General features: G+C 44.3%; 1 protein-coding gene across 1 annotated transcript in view; it reads right to left on the reverse strand.

Annotated features, from left to right (window-relative positions):
- Window positions 1-19,803, reverse strand: part of MYO10 (myosin X) — a 166,652-nt gene that overhangs the window by 113,859 nt on the left and 32,990 nt on the right. The window contains exon 2 of the mRNA XM_069808895.1: window positions 19,278-19,376. Coding sequence (XP_069664996.1) covers window positions 19,278-19,376 — 99 coding nt within the window. The remainder of the gene's footprint in view (window positions 1-19,277; window positions 19,377-19,803) is intronic.

Below are 19,803 nucleotides of genomic sequence, written 5' to 3' on the forward strand. Positions count from 1 at the left end.
CTGAAGGTATGGAACTGAGGCGTAACAAGCCAATTCACCAGGCGGTCATACAACCCATTAACAAGAAAGCAATGGAGGTCAGTGACTTTGGAGTTGCAGTCCCAACTATCTTCTCAACAGACTATAAAAAAATAGTAAGATGACATGACGAGTTAGTCATGCAGTATTGAGCTGACTCACCACCAGGTGACTCATAACTAATGACTGACTCCAAGTCAACTGCAAAATATGAAAAATGCTGTGATCCTACAAAAAAAGCCTTAATATTTCTATCAACAAGCTCTTTCATCACCAAAACACACATCAGCACCAGCATGAAAAGCAGATTTCTTACACTGTAATACAAATGTGTATAAAGTATTTAACCTGCAAAAGAGGAGATTATTTCCTGTAACAGAGCATGGAGATATATATATATATTCCTTCCTTTCAGCACCGTAGAACACTAGACAACTATGCAGATAGAAGATTCATTATTTATCTGTCATTTTGCATTACAATAGCTTCAAATACAAATCTTCATACTGATATCCTCACACATTTTTCTTTAACATCCACACTGACAAACAAGCTATGGGTGACTAGGTGTTGTGGTTTAACCCCAACCAGCAACTAAGCACCACGCAGCCGCTCACTCACTTCCCCCTGACCCAGTGGGATGGGGGAGAGAATCGGGGAGGGAGGGTGGAGAAGGTGAAACTCGTGGGTTGAGATAAAGACAGTTTAATAGGACAGAAAGGAAGACAATAATAATGGTAATAATAACAGTAATAACATGACAATAATAATAACAGAAGGATTGGAATATACAACAAGTGATGCACAGTGCAATTGCTCACCACGCGCCAACCAATGCCCAGTTAGTTCCCGAGCAGCAATCCCCCCAGGCCAACTCCCCCCAGTTTATATACTGGGCATGACATCCCATGGTATGGAATACCCCTCTGGCCAGTTTGGGTCAGCTGTCCTGGCTGTGTCCCCTCCCAACTCCTTGTGCCCCTCCAGCCTTCTTGCTGGCTGGGCAGGAGAAGCTGAAAAATCCTTGACTCAGTCTAAACACTACTTAGCAATAACTGAAAACATCAGGGTGTTATCCAGATTCTTCTCATCCTAAATCCAAAACGTAACACTATACCAGCTACTAGGAAGAAAATTAACTCTACCCCAGCCAAAACCAGGACTGCAAGTAAAGCACACAAAGACCTCCAACAGTCAGTTACATCCATGGAAGTTCAGTAGCAGTGAGGAATCACAGACTGGTTTGGGTTAGAAGGGACCTTTAAAGTTCATCTGGTCCAACCCCCCTGCAATGAGCAGGGACATCTTCAACTCGATCAGGTTGCTCAGAGCCCCGTCCAACCTGACCTTGAGTGTTTCCAGGGATGGGGCATCCACCACCTCTGGGCAACCTGTTCAATGTTTCACCACCATCATCATAAAAAATGTCTTCCTTATATCTAGTCTGAATCTACCCTCTTTTAGTTTAAAACCATTACCCCTTGTCCTATCACCACGTGCCCTTGTAAAAAGTCCCTCTCCATCTTTCCTGCAGGCCCCCTTTAGGTACTGGAAGGCTGCTACAAGGTCTCCCTGGAGCCTTCTCTTCTCCAGGCAGAACAACCCCAACTCTCCCAGCCTGTCCTCACAGCAGAGGTGTTCCAGCCCTCTGACCATTTTTGTGTCCCTCCTCTGGACCCGCTCCAACAGGTCCATGTCTCTCCCGTGCTGAGGACCCCAGAGCTGGACGCAGGACTGCAGGTGGGTCTCACCCGATCGGAGCAGAGGGGCACAATCCCCTCCCTCGACTTGCTGCCCACACTGCTTTTGGTGCAGCCCAGGACAACAGGGTTGGCTTTCTGGGCTGAGAGCCACATTGCTGGGTCATGTCCAGCTTTTCATCCACCGGTACCCCCAAGACCTTCTCCGCAGGGCTGCTCTCAATCCCTTCATCCCCCAAGCCCGTACTGATATTAGGGGTTGCCCCAATCCATGTGCAGGTTGCATAAAAATTGAGAATTCCCACTCCACCATAAGACCACGTCCATCAAACACTGCTTCAGGTTCCCAGGCAGAGGAACACACCGCACACAGCCCAGGTACCAGCAGAGGAATCCTGCAGCCCGTTGGTGAGGGGAAGGTTTACCGCTCGACTACCAGGATATACTTCTTGAGAAGACAAGTCAATGAAAGCACATGCCCAGCGTACAACATTTCAATTAGATTAAATCAGATAACAAAGGTGAAAAAGCACTCGTTTTGATCCCCTCCATCTGCTGCAGCTCAGAGCAAGGTAACTCAAGCACTCTGATATATCGGGTTGCTGACAGCGCGTAAGCAAGCGCTGGTCTCCAAAGAAATACACTTCTCGACATCACAGGCTTTTCCCGTTAAGACAGGTCTGCACTAGGTCCTGCTGAGGCAGCCCTGTGAATCACGAATAAGAGAGGTTTTCCTACCAGAAGCCCTTGACCTCAGCACGATTACACTGACAGTGCTTTTTTGGTGAATTTTCTTTTGCTCATAGGGCTACTGGGGTTACTTGTTTCAGGGTTAGCGGGCTGTCCCCTCAGCTGGGAAGTGCTAGCACATTGTTGTGGTAGCCAGACACTGCCAAAATCGTTTTCCAGGCCCCTTGGGGCACAGTTCAATCCAATCAAAACATGCACAAAAGTAAGAAAACTCAAAAAATATTTGCTTGGTGCTGTGGGCTCCAGCAGTCCAAAGGTCTTTTGCTCTACTACAGTGCCAGCAACTGAAGTCAAACCCTTCCCAACAAAGTCGTTTTGGCTATTACTGACATCACTTGACCCTTTTCCACGTGCGTCTGAGACTCAAACCATGCTGGCAGGCTGGGGTCCTTGGACCTGATGGGATTTTCCTACCTAGTTGCAAAGGAGCCAAGAACAGCTTTGCCTCTGCAAAATTCAGCACTTAACTGCAAGCATGTCCTTCTGCTGATATAACCACATCACTGCAGTTAAACCACCCTGCTACATCAGCTGAAGTTACAGTGGTATCCGTGCCCACATAGATATTTTTATTTTGACTTTGCACAAACCACTTCCCAGAAAGTGAAAGATAAAAGTGCTGGGAAGAAAAGGGGCGGGGGGGGGGGAGTTTTAAATTAAAATAATGTCAGAATTTGTATCACTGTAGCTAAAACATTCACAGTCACAGTTTGGCTTACAGCTTTCTTCAGACATGTCTCCGGTGTTTAGCAGTTTTCTGTAAAACATCCCTCCAAAGGAGGTACTTGCATCTGGCATTTCCAAAACATTTCCAAACAATGGTGCCAAAATGTGAGTTAGGATGCAAAGCCTCATCAACTCAGCGATCTGAAAGATGTTTTGAACCGTCCGAGAGACATCTCCCAGGAGCACAGCGTGACATGTAGACGCTTCAAACATGACACTGACCACAGGGAATGGAGATTTCATAGTTCAAGCTATTGAGGCACGCACACAGCAACCTGCCACGGAGGAAAGGTGCGGGACAGACTCCCAAAATGCAAGGGAGTTTTAAATGTTAGGAAGCCGTTGCCATCTCTGGTTCAAGATTACTAAAGGTAACACTGCTTCGACCAGTTCAAACAAGTTCAATCCCTACAACTGCTGCTGGATCGCAGGGTAAAGCGGCGCGTTCAGATCACCAACCAGCAGGTATTTATTTTATCTCCAGTGGGAAGAGGCTGTCAGGAGTGCAGATCCTGGCTCCTCCAGCAGCCACACTCAACAAGCCGTGCTCACATCAGGTACACGACTTTCATCCCGGCTGGATGCTCGACCTCACCAACCCCGGGCTAAATCCAGCCCACAGGGAAAGGCAATGGGAATCTCTGGATAAACCCGACACACACACACACGTGGAAACACAGCACGGGTACTGCCCAGGGAACTGCTGCACGTACGGCTGCTAAACTTAGCAGGAGCTGAAAAGTTCCACTTGTAATGGGGTGTATTCATTAGTATTTGCTATTAAGAAAAATGCTTACGCTCCCATGAGTATAGTCTTGTTTCTGACTATGTGCAAGAAGAAAAGCTGCAATACTTCTCACGCAGAACGTAAAAGCAAAGAGCGCAGTCTGGGGATGATTTGGGTATCTTTTTTTTTTTTGACCCACAGACCTATTTCCAAACACAAAGCAAGAAGTGAATGATAGGCCTTTTAATACTAAATTTCTAGCCCCAGAAACTAAGTTTTCCATGAGCTCAGAGACCAAAACTCAGACACTTACCACTACTGTGTAGTTCAAAACACTTGTAATGGATTCAAGAAAGTTCAAACTCCATTTGTACTCCAACAGTAAGAGCTGGCTTTTCTTCCAAGCCTCTTCACAAACCTGTTGTTCAATAATGAGCTTTCAAAACTATGTCTAACAGTAAAATTCATTGCTCCCTTTATACTCATCTCATTATCCTGGCCTCTTGCTGTGCTTGCTCCTTTTAACAGATGGAGCAAGTATTAGCTTGATTTCCTACCACACATCAAGTTTTCAGCTGAGCTTAGCAATATACATCTCTAACAACTGATAAGATCTCTATTCATTTACTATTAAACGCATAAGCTAGAGATTTTATTTTTGCCTTGCATCCGACAGATAGTGAAAGCTCACCTCACTTTCCTGACATGCTGTAACTTCTGCACACAGACGTGACTGATAAGAGGAATTCAAATCAAGGCCAAAATTCAGTTATCATAAAAGAAGTGAAATTAATATATCCATTTGTATCCATATGTAGAGGACCAAAAAAAAAAAAAAAAAACCACAAACTTCAGAAAGAAACGCTCCAGGAATACTACACTTGATGCATAACAAAATAAATTTTTAATACCTGAAGTTAGCAATAGCGCATTTTAATGAGAAAACTAAAGGACATGGCTGTTCAAAATACGGCTTGCTGAGAAAGTAAAAAAAAAAAAAAAAATCAATACAAAAATAACTTTTATTACTAAGCCTCCCAGATTACACTCCTGAGACCCTGCACATTCAGATAGGGACAGCCAGGTGTGAATTCAGGTGAAGCAGCATAAAAGAAAATGTGGAAGGAAGCTGGAAGCAGTGCTGACAGATCATGGAAGTCACACCACTCCGGGTGACTCTGAACTCAGCAGACGTGCCAGGACAACGTTACTAGATGCTTTGCTCTTGGCAAGCCTATGCTAACATAGACATTAAACAATTTTCAATAGGTAGACGGCTGGCTTTTTTCCTCTAACAGAAATCCAGATCAATTCTTAAGTTTCACAACTGGAAATTAGCGGGTAGTACTCACGACCTCATTTCTGCCTCAGTCACCAGGTACCCTGCAGTGCCCTTGACTGAAAGCAACAGCCAGAAGCTGCCATCCACCGAAACGCTGGCGAAGTTAATCTGGAGCACAAAAAGCCTGGTATTCTCTCTAGAGCTACGGAAACCCTCTCCTGCAAGTCCCCAGGAGCAAGAGCCAGCCCCTCTGACAACACGTATGCCATACAGTGTACAGAGCTAAAGGAAAAAGCCAAGGAGGAATTAATTGCTCCTTACGAGCACCACGGGAGCCCCAGCCCTCCGCCCCGCTACAGCTCACCCTGCCCGACGCAATGTGGGGAGACGCTGGCCCAAACCTGCCATGGGTTTTCCAATTCACCTGGCACTACGAGTTCCTCACTTCTGCCATTTGCCTTTCTGCACTATTTGGTACGCCGGTGTGACAAATGGATGAGGATCTGCACATGTTACCGCTCCGCGTTGAACAGAAAGCGGTGGTAGCTGATGCGCACATTTACTTGTATTAAATACGTGGGTCTAAGCATCCAAAGGTTTTCAAAGAGCGAAAAAGAATTACCGCAATCATTTTCAGAATTCCTCCCTACTGCAAGGACAAGTCTGAGCCTATCGGTACCAATCAACCTCATTTTAAATAAGCGTAACAGCCCCCACAAAATTTGTTTATTGAAATTAACTGTGGGGCTGGGGATAAGTTTGGTTTATTTGCTGCAGTAATTTGCAAAGACAAAGCCGTACACTCAAACTATTAAACAAAGCGCTGGAGTCAGCAGGACCCGAGGTTCTACTCATCCACCGATTCACCGCCTGACCTTGAAGAAGTCCATCAGCTCGTCATAAATCTGTCGGCCCAGCTGCGAAACTGGATGAAAGCAGGACTTCCCTGCAAAATGCATGCTGCGTCTAGTTTGGCCTTTTGTTAAATAAATATTAACACCCCCTCAAAACAAAACCAAAGAACTAAACAATGTGGGGTTTTTTTCTATACACAAAGCACTTTGTACTGTAAAAAATGGAGTACTTTACTAAGTGGGAGGGAAGTAGATGTAAATATTTATACATGTACTGCAAAGAGCTGTTACTCACTCTAGGGACGTGTATGCTGTATAATTAAAGAACTGCATCAGCATACTGGGGTGCTTTTGCTAGACAAAAGTAACGCGCTGGCCTCCAGAAAGCATGCACTGTGCTAAGAAGGGTGAAGAAGAAAACTGACATTAAGGGGACAGTTCCTGCCAGACTGGAAACTAAATTAGCTTCAAACAAAACAAGAGATTCAACAAAGCTACAAGTGCTCAGAGCTTTAATTATAGGAGTAGATGAAACTACTAGGTTATCATCCAGATTTTTTTTTCCCCCACTCTTCCATCATCTCGCAAACTCTTCCAAAAGGCACGTGTATTTTGGGACTGGTAAGCCAGCCTGCAAGGACGGAGAGTAGCTATTTCTCCTTATGCAACTTATGCTCAATTGCCCCTTATGCCCAAGAGGAAAAGTTCATGCAAAGATTGGGATGAGAAGGGACACCTCAGCCAGTAACTTGGCTGCCCCAGTTGTGTCCTGGTGCAAATGCACGACCTGCTACTTTACATCCCTCCATACCTGAGCTTCTACAGAGGTTACAGGACACTATTTTCAGACTGACACTTCTACTATGGTATTTAGACTGGTGACACATTAAGTCCAAATGCAAATTCAAAACGGATTTTAAATCTGTGCTATGTAAGGGAATGAGGCTGACTGGATTCCCTTTCACATGGCAAAGTCTGGCTCCGTTAACTCATGGGTACTAACAGCTCAAGACTGCAATTTAAAAGTGATGAAAAAATCTGGAGCCAGGTTCCAAAAACTTCCTTATAAGTTATTTTCACCTCCCATTTTAAAAATAAATCTGTCCATTCAGAAACTTGTCAAGAAAAGAGAAGTGGCTACTGTTTTCCATTGCTATCACTTCACAGGTGAGCTTGTTTTACAAGAGTCAGTGCGGTAACGTTTGCCCCTAGTTTGCTGTTTCTAACCAGCCATTTCTTTCCATTTTCATACACTAATAGAGGAAGCATTGCTTGTAACTGCAACTCCGAACCACATCTGATAAACTGCTTAGTATTTACATAATGTCCATACCGAAACTGATAAGTACATCACGTTGGGCACAGGTTAAAAGTTATGCAAAAAATGCATGGCTCGAGAGCAGCTTCTGCAACTCGGAGTCTTTGTGGTGTCTGAATTTTTGCCTACCTCAAGCTACCTTATCTGCTCTAAGGACATCAGGTACAGGAGACACTTTGTTCACCTTGTGGAGAGGCAGATTTAAGGATTTCATATCCAAACAGCACTGACTCAAGTAGCAATGTTCAAGGAGTTTTCAAAGTGCAACTGCAGGGCTTATCAATACCACAAGGTGAATACTGCTCTACCTAACTGTGTTTTCCTCAGCCAAGGCCTGGGGTTTTGTTTTAATCTAGCATCCTCATGACATTGTAACTGAAAAATCAAGCCTTCACTTAGAAAACTTCTGTAGGCTACTGCTGGCCAGGATTTCTTCTACAGAAATGGACATGCATGTGATGCAGAGTAAACACATTTTACATCCAGTGGTCTGGGGAAGCATTACATGTATACACCTGTGTGAGCACCTACACACACATTTCCCCACCTCGTCATCTACACAGCATATGTACATGACTTAGTACTTTCCAGAAGAGCCGTGTCAACCTATTGGAGGCATTAAGACATTGCATTGCATCGCAACAGCTCTGCTCGTTTCCGAAAGCATTTGAACAAATGCATTTGATAGGTACACCGTGGCCGTGCTTGGGATTAACAGATAGCAGCAACTGATTCGGAGTAATTGAATATGCACAGCAGTGTCCGGTCCGATCTGTTAACACCACCATACACCTGGAATACAAGGCAAGCGTTTTAAAAAAATGCCCAGAGAAACACCACAGAAGCAAACCGAGGGTGATGCTTAAGACAACGTGGACCCCCAGCAGCCTTCTGCTTCTCGGCCCCCCCCTTCGCCTTCTGCACAGGCTTTGCTGGATGCAGCCCCTGCCCACAGCAAGGCTTTTGTTCACGTACAAACCTGGTGCAGCAGTCACATTCTCCTTAGAAGTACACGCTCGTGCGCTGGACTTGCCAAGCCTTTGTCACGCTTCTCTTGCTTTCCTGATCATGCAGAAATACTGCTCCCTCTTCCCCCCCACCGAGGACATGTGAAAAACATTAACATATCTCAAATGCCTAGCAGACCTTCAAGTATCCTTGTCAGAACTTTACATTTCCTGGGCAAATCTTGCAGTGACAGAAACCCTGTGTAATTGCATATAAGCCAATAATGATGCACAGATAATGCCAATGAAGTCTGGCCATCAGATTTCAATGTATATTAAACACCTGCCTGAAAGCAGCATTAATAATGGAACAGATTTTATTATTTACTTCTAATTAGAACTCCTTGCTGATGCTAGTGAAAAAATGCACTTTCGAAAGAGAAATAATCAGCAGTAAAAGACATATCATTATTTTCACGATAGGCTTGTGGCACTTCTAGCTACTAAGATTGCTCCCTTCCCAGATCTATTTTCAATAGCTTGCAATTCTGCTACACATGGAAAGCTTCAGACGAAGCACCCGATGGCACGTACACATCTTACTAACAATGCATGTATTTTTATCACCGTAGGCTAAACCAGTATTTTTGCCTCATTCAGACCTACAATAGTTCTGGTGATTCGATACGCAAACACTCTACCAGACCGTTCTTTGGAGAAGGTGAGTTTAATTTAAAAAGGGAATGAATTGTTTCCAAGAGGCAAGATTTTATCTTTCCTGTAAAAGCCATCAGTTCGACAAAGTTATAAATCACTGGAAAAAAAAAAAATCCCACAGCGAGCATTCAAGCAGAGCCTCAGACATTTAGCAGCTAAACACCTCGGGAAAGCCTGCCTGCCCTTGGCGTGCTCTCGCTGCCGCTGAGCGAGACCTCCCCGTGCTTTTCCCCCTCCCCAGCTCCGAGATGCCGCCGTCGATGCTAACCCGGACCGAAGCACGCCAAAGGAGGACGAGAAGACCATCCGACCCTCATGCTCCTCTCATGAGCTGAAGGAGCCCTGATGGGGTTTTGTGCTCTGCTGAGGTTTGCTGGGAGGTGCCCGATGCTGGAACTGGGGCTGCCCTGGTGCCCCTTTACTTCCACCCTCACATATACTCATCCCCGTACCCCTACAACATCCATAAGTTGCTCGGAGCCGACTGATGCTGCTTCCCCTGGTACAGGTCCCTCTCCTCTCCCACGTGTGCCACAACCATCCAGCTGCAGAGGTGCAGTACGCTGCTTTTCCTACAGTGCGAAAAGAGACCCTGCAGCATTTCCTAACTCTCCAGGGTTTGACTTCGCAACACAGTGGGGTTTTTTCCACGTACGTTTTACGACTGTCCTTAGTTAAGTCAGCTTGGATAGATAAATCTCCCTAAATCATCTCTCAGCTCCATCATGTGTATGCTAAACAGGACCTGGCTTGTTTTACAAAATTAAGTATGCTGGATGAGGAAGAGGTACCTGACCTGTGCCAACATTTTCTTCCCCCGGTTTAGCAAACATAAAAGCACAACTATGAAAGAGCACTTAAAGCTCCTTTTGCAACTAATATTGAAAGAGTTTACCATCACATTGCAGAAACGCTTTAGGGGAAATCTCGCTCTGATAACATTCTCCTGAGAAAGCCTGATGCTTTCAAACAACAAGTCGCTTTGAAACATTTAAGAACACAACCGTCACACGGCTCCTGAAGGTGCGACGACACATTTTATCCCACTGGGAAGCTCCTGTGTTCCCTGCTACAAGAACCTGAAGTTCTGCAAGAAGTACCACATCTTCCAAAGGGAGAGCATTTTGGACATCAAGCCTTGAAAGCAATCTGGCATCGAAACTCCAGTCTGACTGCACAGATTTAGTTTGTTTAAAGTTAATTTGTGCAGCAAAGGGTACCTGGAGATGCAGAGGATCCCCCTTCATTTCTGTGTTTCTCAGGTACGCAGAGGTAACGTACATACACCTTGCAATACCTGCTAGCCAGCACAAGGGCTGGGACCACCAGCACACCTAACGCCGTACCCTACGCGTCCGTCCGACAGCTACCTTTTTTAAACTACCCACTTGGCTTGAAATAGTAACGTAAAGAGACTTTTCACAGTCCTCGGAGCAGTGGGAGTGGGACGTGGCTCTGCCGAACGGCAGCTCCCGGGGAGCTGGCCCTCACGGAGAGAGGGGGTATCCTCTTCTCACGACTCTCAGTACTTTTTTAAATGGTTGCTCGCACACGCACTAGTGTTTTCTCACAAGCCCTCACTGTGTAAAGTCCTGTCCAGAATTACCCAGTCTATTATTTGTTTTATAAATTAAAAAAAAAGAAACAAGACTAATAAAATAAATAATCTATAATAATAAAAAAAATAGGGCACTCTGTACTACTTGGGTTTTGCTCAACTCTTAATGGGGATAAGTTCACGCACAAGTTGACTGGAGTCCTCCAAGTAAAAACCTCAGTGTCCCTCCACCACTTATCTGCACTCTAAGGTACAAAACATCACCAGAGCAAAGCTGAGCAGGGCCCTGTTGCAAAGTATCCCGGTGTGTAATTGCACTTTACCGAAACCACGCGTTCCTAACAACACTGAACAATCAGACTGGCCCCACATCCAAGGGAATTTAGGAATAAGGGAACAACTGAAGTGACAAGCTTGCTCGTCATGAAGCTACAGATTCGTCGTCGTCATCGGTTTTTTGGCACGATGCAGTCTGAATTCCCTCCTGTGTTGTGCGAGCAGCTGAACTGTGTTCCCTTACAAAAGAAATTAATATGGCAGCCTGTGTACATCTGCTTTAATCTTAAAACAAAAGCAGTTTCGCTATCTTTAGTGCAAGCATAATAAAAGCACCAAAAAAGCACAGATGGTTTAGATTTTCTTTGCAGAAAGCAAGAAAGACGACTGACATCTCAACTGTTTACGTAGCCACAACCCACTACGTGGCCACAGCAAACCAAGGGGGACACCGTGAGTACCTCTTTGTCAGCATCTCAGACACCAACTGCTTTCAGTCAGGTCTTATAAAAAGCAGAAAGCAACTCTCTGCTCACAGATAAATGCTTTTGTTCATACAGATTTAATTTATATTGTTAGTAAAACACTTAACAACGGCCACACTAATGCCAAACAAATTAATTTCAGTAAAGCTAAAGCAAACGCTACCATTATGTTTAGGCAACACAGAACAAAACCCTTGAAAACCCAACGTTAAAGGAGTTATTTATGGTCATTGCTCAGCCCTCCTGCCCCCATCAGTTGCGCATTAGAAATCTCCAGGCTGCTCACTTGCAAACTCCCTGACTTCTGATAAAAAGTGGCTACGCATTGGTAGCCAGAAAGTTTGTCTTGCAGGAATAAGACGGTCAACTTGGTCTGGCAGTCAGAGGTGGTTTTTTGGTCTGGTTTTTTTTTTTTGTCGTTGGTTTTTTGAGGGGAAGGTTGTTGGTTTTTTCTTCTACAATTCAACCTCTCTTTTAAAATATTTCACTCCAGGATTAAAACTTCCCCCTTCCTGGAATTAATCAAATGGATAGTGGTTTTGGCAGAAAGGCAAGTAACAGGAAAAAAGTAAGGACATCACATGTGCAATGTATCCAAGAAGTACTTCATAACCTGCTCTGTATTTTTTATGTAATAAATAAACAGTAGTTCAGGGAAAAACATATGCAAAAGGAGGGTTTTCCCTATCGCCCTTTAACAAATACTCAGAGAATAGCAGTCATGTAAAAATATCGCTCTTGACATAAAGCAGATAAAAAGGCAAGCTGAATTAGTTCCCAAATCAGGGGAAACAAAAAAAAGAAGTTTTCTGCTACAGGTACTGCTTCCTTTAGCATTATGAAATGTATTTTTAACATTTCTATGCTATAGCAGTCAATATTTTGGAGAATTTAAGAGACCCAAACTAATGATTTTTCCAATTAGTGAGTAATTAAAAAGCAAAAAAAGACGGCGCATCAGAAAAAAACAAACTTGTTCAATTTATGAGCGCTTCCACTTGAACCAGTGATCAAATACTGCACTTAAAAGTAACATCTGGGGGTTTGAAGCAGCAGCATTTCCATTAAGGAAAACGTTCGCTGCGAGGCCCTGCGGTCGCATTAAACCCTCAGTAGGCGCGGGGAGGCTTTTGTGCGCTGTGATTACGCTCCATTAAGTGCTTCGCGGGAGGGACAGACCGACGCAGCTCGGTGGGCTCGCGGGACACGGGTGGGCGATGCCCCGCAGGCTGGGGTCCCAAGCAGGTCTCCCCAAACTGGGCAGCGCCTGGGACGGGGCGAGGGTGGGAGGCCGGTCTCCCGGCGGATGCTCCCGGCGCCCGGATCCCATCCGGCACCGGCTCTGTTTACAGGCACATCAACAGATGCTTGTGGCAAGAGTCGCTGAACTTTGACATCCCGCATAAAGATGTAAACACTTCATCCTGGGGACTAAAAGGTGCTCCGGCTGACTTCTGGCTCTCCCCAACTCCACCCCATTCCCCAAACCCCAAATTCCCATACTTAAAAACAACAGCAATAGAAGAGACCCAAACCACAAAAAAAAAAAACCAAGAAGCCAACATGCAAATAGCCACAGCACCAACCTCCTTTAAGTGCACTAAAAATAATCGGGAGAATTATTGCAAGTAAGCCAAATATAAATAACTGCAGAATAAAATGAACTTTACAGTGTTTAGACAGATGGAATCCGATTTCCTGGTGTAAAGCCGCTGAATTTGGCAACAACCCTGAGCCCCAAAGGCAGGGGATCTGCTGCCCGAAACGCGCAGGAGCTACCCAACGGCCAGAGTCGGTAGTCGCTACTCTTCATAAACACCATTAAATTAAAAAGCATGAAAGTCTTCATAAATAAAGTTTGCAGAAGGAGACGGATTCATTTAACGCTAAGAGCAGTCGAGTCCAAAGCCCACTGCATATATTTGTGTATTTTCTTAAGAGGCTGTATATACAAGGGAGTACACAAAGGGCTTCTTTAAAATGCTCCCTTCTAAGGGTGTATTTCAAGGGTAATAGATGCTGAATTTGGGGAAACGTCCAAAAAAACACTGTTTGGAAATACTGCCCAGTCTTCACATGGAAGAGCTAGAAGCAAGCACGACGCTTTTCAACGATAACTAAGAAAATCCTTGTCCAGAAGGATTTACTTCTCCGATGCCTGATCTTATGAACCGATGCAGCCAAACACAGCATTTACTGATAAACAGTCCGTCCTACTGACTTCAGTAACTTAAGCCAAGTAACTTCAGTGGTGTTATTCATGCCTTGTGAATATGAACGGAAGACTCTTGTTTAAAAGGGCTCCTCACAGTAGCGAAGGCTAGCACAAGGGAGTCCCAAGCAAGGGTGAGAAAGGACACAAGGCGAAGAAAAGAGTCCTTATGAGAAGTGCTTAACCATTGCCTGCAGGTTTGGGATTATTTTTTTTTTTTCTTTTAAACCCAAAATGACGAAAACATGAGCTCTCCTGGTATAACCACATGGTAACTTCGACATAATCCTATTGCTAACTCAAATATCAAACAAAAGGCACCCCCCCCCCCAACCCAAGCAAAAAACAAACCCCAAACCTCAAACAAAGCCCAGGTCTAACTTCTCTGAATGAGGTCACAATGAAAAACTCTCCCAGCCTTCAAAACGGAAGGAAAAAGAGGAAAGAAAAAAAAAAGAAAAAAAAAAAGGTGAAAACCTCCATGGAAAACATACTTGAGCTGTGTTTAACAAGGAACATCTGTAGCCTTCCAATTCTTGAGATGCAGAAATGCCCCAGAAGAGGCACATTAAGTTAAACACACAGGAAAAAATACTTTTGTTGCTGACGAAACCATTTACAGGTGCCTCTGATTTGAAGCTAAGGATACTGAGCAGCCCTCTGTTTGCTGACATAACACCATACAGTGAAGGACTTCTTTGTAAAGAAAGTTCACAGAAAGCTGGTTTAACTGACAAAGTCTTTACTGCTGAAATGCAACATCTGTTTTTAAAGAGCCTACATTTTTGGGATATTATCACTCAGCTGCTTCTATTTATAACATATTTGATTTAAAAGTTCCCCTCAGTCAACTAAGCAGGTATGCAATGAAGTATCCTGAAATTTCAGTGTCAGACTTGGGACAGTTTGCAGCAATTCATTCAACTTTTACTTCTCCCTGGATGAGTTCCTTCAGAGCAGATTTACCTTATGCACGCACGTTATGTCGTACATCTGTGGAAATTTTCCCTTGCAAGGGAACGGGCATTTTTAAAAATGTGTGCTCTTAGGTGATGTTCTGAAAGTCCCCAATGCTCGAAGGCTTAAACACAGAGCTACTTATACAAAACTACCACAACTACATTTAAAAAAAGGCGGGGCGGGGGGGGTGGGGTGGGATGGGACGACACGACACCGACTATACATTTATTGGCATTATTTTTTATATATATTTGGATGTTCAAATGGAAGAAAAAGTAAAGAGTCCTAATTAGGAGACAAGAAAGATGTTCTTGAAATTAATGCCACGCAACTCAAGACAGCTCTTCTCAAAGATTTCACTCCCTGCCAAGCTTTTTCTATTTGCTATCTATGCTTTCGCTGGGGACAGTTTCAAGTACGGCTGTACAAGTCAAGAGCACAATGCAATCCTCTTTCACGCAAGGGGAAAAGTTAGTATTTTATCTGCAATGAAGTAAAGGTCACATTATTCAGAAAAGAAAAGGAGAGAAAGTGGAAAGAGGTTTTTTCCTCAACAAAACCACTGATCCTCTACTGAGCATACACAAGTAAGTCATTTTAAACAAAGCATACAGTGACAGCAGGGCTTTTAGCTTTTTATTTAAACACTCAAGTACTTTATAAGCTCACACAACTTCATTAAAAATTTATAGAATATGACGATGAGGAAATGTCTGCTTTACTGTAAATAAAACCCTTAAGGAAGAAGTCATTTTAACCCTAAAAATAGAGGTAGCAAAAATACCCTCAAACATGAAAAAAAAAAAGATGCAGTGACTGTAAAGTCATCATATATATATATGTCTGTACACACAAGGAAAGATGAGAACTTACTTTTTTAAGTCTGAGTATTCATAGACTGCACTGACATACTTTATATGTATATTCGCAGACATGGTGTTTCCAAACCATCAGGCACAGAGTCCTTCACCAGCTCTGTGTGCGCTAATGGAACAAAAAACAAACCAACCAACCCGCTCACCAGCCAGCAAATGAGTACAGCATCTTCTCTTCTGGAAAGCATCTGGGACGTGCTTATAAAAACATTTACAATACGAATTCTCTGCTCATTGCAGCTTCTCGAGTCATCGCAGACCCTTCGTTTTGAAGGCCAGCCTGCAGAAGGCTTTTGAGAGGCTCTCCAGAGCCAGCTGCAACCCAACGCCATGAACGTGTGCCGAGAGGGATGTTAACACCTTTCGTCTCCCACTCCTTTACCATGGGCCAGGGTGGTGGAACACGGCCCTGATGTACTCTTCCCCTGCCTGTATTTAATGAGGATTTCATCTACCCCCGTACAGTGCCATGCTTTTCTTTTTTTCATAAAGAGTTAAAGACTGTTTCATAGCTATTTGGCCAGGGAAACCCAAATCTATAACCCTAAATTCCCTTTTTTTAGTATACCATATCATATGTATCAGATAGTCCACACAGCCTATCAAATCAGCTAGTTTTACAACCAACTCACACAGAGGGTGACAACAGCAGAAGGCAGTACCACAATCCTCTTCAACAATAATTAACTAACGGACTGCTTAATTGAAACATGCAGGCAACACAAGAATACTCGAGGAGCAACTATATCACCATGTGATTATCAAGAAGGGATTCAATAGCCGATGCACAACTTGTTAAAATATGGAAAGGTCATGGCATATTCTCGCAAGAGTATTGGCATTGGGTATGATTCCCTACAACCAACATTCCTTCAGCGTACAAGCGTATGCCACTGCAGGTTTCTGTCGCAAATTTATTTCCACCATTTAGAATAGAACAGAAAGAAAAAATTAAGAAGTAATGTGCTGTGCTATGATATTTCCATTATTCCGCAAACTGACATTGGCAAAGACTTGAAGCCCAAACTCATGAAAGTAAAACCGAGCACAACTCCGGCAAACACACCTTCCTAGTCGCATTGCCCCATCAATCACATCCCGAGAAGTCATGCAACATGCTCAACGGAAAGGCGAGAAGTGCAAAGTCTAGTAGATGCTACTAAATCAGAGAAGATGAATAACAATGCTGTGCTTTGATAAGGTCCCAACACTTTCATCAGTTTGTCATTAGACTTGGAACACGAGCTGCAGCTGTCAAAAGGGTCTGGGAATCAATATGCCAGCCACGCTTCAAAAATCAGCATCATCCCATATTTCTGCAACCTCAACCCCTGCTTCCCCTGCCTTGTTTTTCAAAGTGACATACAGCATTGCAGGGATCGCCAAGCCATCAGAGATAATTGTCGGGCATTATCTCAGTTTGATTTCACCCGCTCGCAACCTTCTGCAGCCCGTGGGTAACCAAACAGCAAGGGCAGGACGGTCTAAAAGCACATCAGGAAAAGCAACAGGAGAAAAAGCATTAATTGGCCAATGTCAACTGGCACGGTCCTTTTACATGCAAAGTGGACTCCTGAAAACATAAGCCTTGAAAAGGATTAAAATTGTCAAATGCAGTGAATCACTAGTAAGCCTTCAGCTGAGCAGCAGCCAGCTCAGACCCGCCGAGGGGATGAACGCCACATCACGGGTCCGAAGGCTGCTCCCTTCCTCCTTCCCGTTTCACACCACCTGCTTTTAAAACACAAGCAGGCCAAACCAAAGTTGGGGTTTTTTCCCCTGTGATGTTTATAGCACCAAGGTTTTCTAACGAAATGTAATCAGTCAGATGATATCACGGTAATGGCTGGAGGCTTCTTCCGAATTACCTGAAGTTTCAGCTTGCACTATGTACATGACAGAAAGGCAGCAACATCACGTAACACATGAACGGAAGACCATTAGCAAGCACCTTTTCCGCTGGTGGATGCCAACATTAGCTCTGCCATCCTCTCCTAGGGCACCAAAACAAGCTGTTCGTTTTACGACAGCACCTGTGGTTCCCATAAGTATAAAGGTGTTGAAGCTCAAAACACTTCTAAAAGTCAAGCTCTTTACAGCTACATGTCCAATTACAAAATCCTGTGAAAATTACAGATCACCTCTCCTATCGAGGAGACAGTCTCAGCCTCTTTCGCTGGACCTCAAATTTCAATAGGACAGGTCAAAATATGCAACCTCCCAAATCTGAGCAACACTAAGCGCACAATTTAACATGCAACCCACAGAAAACACACCAGCACATAGGTGGCCTTGTTGTTTCTCTGTGAGGAGGCTTTGCATCTAGTGCTAGTTGCTCTCAGTCTAGTTTTGTGGATGTCTTCCCCCAACCCACGTGCGTCTGGGTCACCAATCCAATATATCGAGTAACCTGGTGCAGGTACAAAGGATCACAGACTGGTTTGGGTTGGAAGGGACCTTTAAAGGTCATCTAGTCCAACCCCCCTGCAATGAGCAGGGACATCTTCAACTCGATCAGGTTGCTCAGAGCCCCGTCCAGCCTGATCTGGAATGTTTCCAGGGATGGGGCAACTACCACCTCTGGGCAACCTGTGCCAGTGTTTCACCACCCTCATCGTCAAAAAATGTCTTCTTTCTATCTAGTCTGAATCTACCCTCTTACAGGTTTTAAACTGTCCTAAACCCCCTGTCCTGTCGCAACAGGCCCTGCCAAAAAGTCTGTCCCCGTTTTTCTTACAGGGCCCCTTTACGTACTGGAAGGCTGCTATAATTTCCACCATGCTTACCCAGAAAGACATTAAGTGAAGACAGCAAGAACAGGCAGCATGTTTTCCAGCCTACCATGCTTTTCTCAGCCTTGTTCACCACCTGAAGCTACCTTCACCTGGTGCAAATAACTAAGAAAAGCAGCAAAACTGAGGGAACGAACATCCTCCAAAAGTCAAAGGGAGTGTCCTCCAGAGGCTGATGACTGTCTCAGCGTAACTGTTTATATCCAACTCAACCTAAACCTGAAATTTCTTCAGGGAAGCTGTAGGAAGCTAGGTCTGGATAAACCGTGGCCTAATGGAGAGTAGCATAAATAGATAAATAAAAAGTAAGTGCGTGCGAAAGCAGAGCACTTCCAAGTTGTCAGCAATGGGCGGGACTAGTTTTGCCACTAACTGGGGGTTAAAAAGGAAAATTTAAAAAAAAAAAAAAAAAAAAAGAGGGGGGGAACAAGCTCCACACCAGCTTCTTTCACCAGCTGGCAGCCAGACACGCACTCCCTGAGACGGCCGAGGTAACCCAAGGAGACGCTGGGACCCATCTCCATCCCTGCAGGCAGGCAGGAGCCAAGAGCACTTGACAGTCAGGAAGCAGTTAAAATAAAAACAAACAACCTTCCCCCACCCCCAAAAAAAAAAAATAAAACAAAATCCAGACCAAAAAAGCAACCAGAGGGGAGTAACGGTCCCCTTCCTTCACAATCCTCTTGCAATGGAGGCCGGTGGAGCTGCCCCAGTTTTGCTGTGGGAGGTTAGCCTTGCTGCCTCCCATTGAATCGGTGCCACAATCCACGTGCCAGCTCCACTTTTCTGTTCTTGTAAGGGAATACAACCATGGACAGGCCACCTTCCTCCAGTCAACCACATAACCTCCCACCTATGTGGAATAAGGCTCTCACGCCTGGCAGCATTGCTTCAGCTTTGTCAGGCACCATCAATAGCAACTGACTGGATAGGCAACGGAAAGAGCTATTAAAAACCAAAGTTGCGCATTCAGGTCATACAAAATGAGTGTTTTATTCACAAACTTTAGGCTTTTAGGAGAACAGCTTCTTTTCCACAGAGTGGCAAAAAAGAGAAAACATAGAGGAGCGATGCCCATACCTGACCATAGTCTGTCCTGAATACGATGACTCCTTCCGCACAGGAATGAACAGTACTGGGATAATGCTGATTATTTTCTCGCAGCCAGACCCGAGACCCCTACAATAAACAAAACAGAGTTATAGATAGCATAACTGAAAACTGAAAAAAGAATTTCACTCAGTATTTTTCTGCGGAAATACTTCTCAAGTAAAAGGAGAGAAAGCAAGAGCAAAGTCCAAGTAAGCAACTGAAAGAGATAAATAATCGCTCAGCAAGTATTTGTTGGTTTCTGCCGGAACATTATACACAGGAGAACTACACTGAAGTGCTTTGCTTTTTTTTTTTTTTTTTTAAAGTAGAAATTCCTAAATGCCACAGCAAGAGCAGCTGGAGCCAATTCTCTGAGTCATGTGCCTCATGTTAGCACACGTAAAATTACAAAGCGGTGTTTGAATTTACACACAGTTTAAAAGATCATCCTCAAAGCCGGCTGGCTCCCTACCTATTTATTTTCCACCTCTGTTAGGCACTCACAGCACTTCCC

Source organism: Haliaeetus albicilla, chromosome 21 (assembly GCF_947461875.1).
Source record: "Haliaeetus albicilla chromosome 21, bHalAlb1.1, whole genome shotgun sequence".
In the NCBI taxonomy this organism is placed as follows: domain Eukaryota; kingdom Metazoa; phylum Chordata; class Aves; order Accipitriformes; family Accipitridae; genus Haliaeetus; species Haliaeetus albicilla.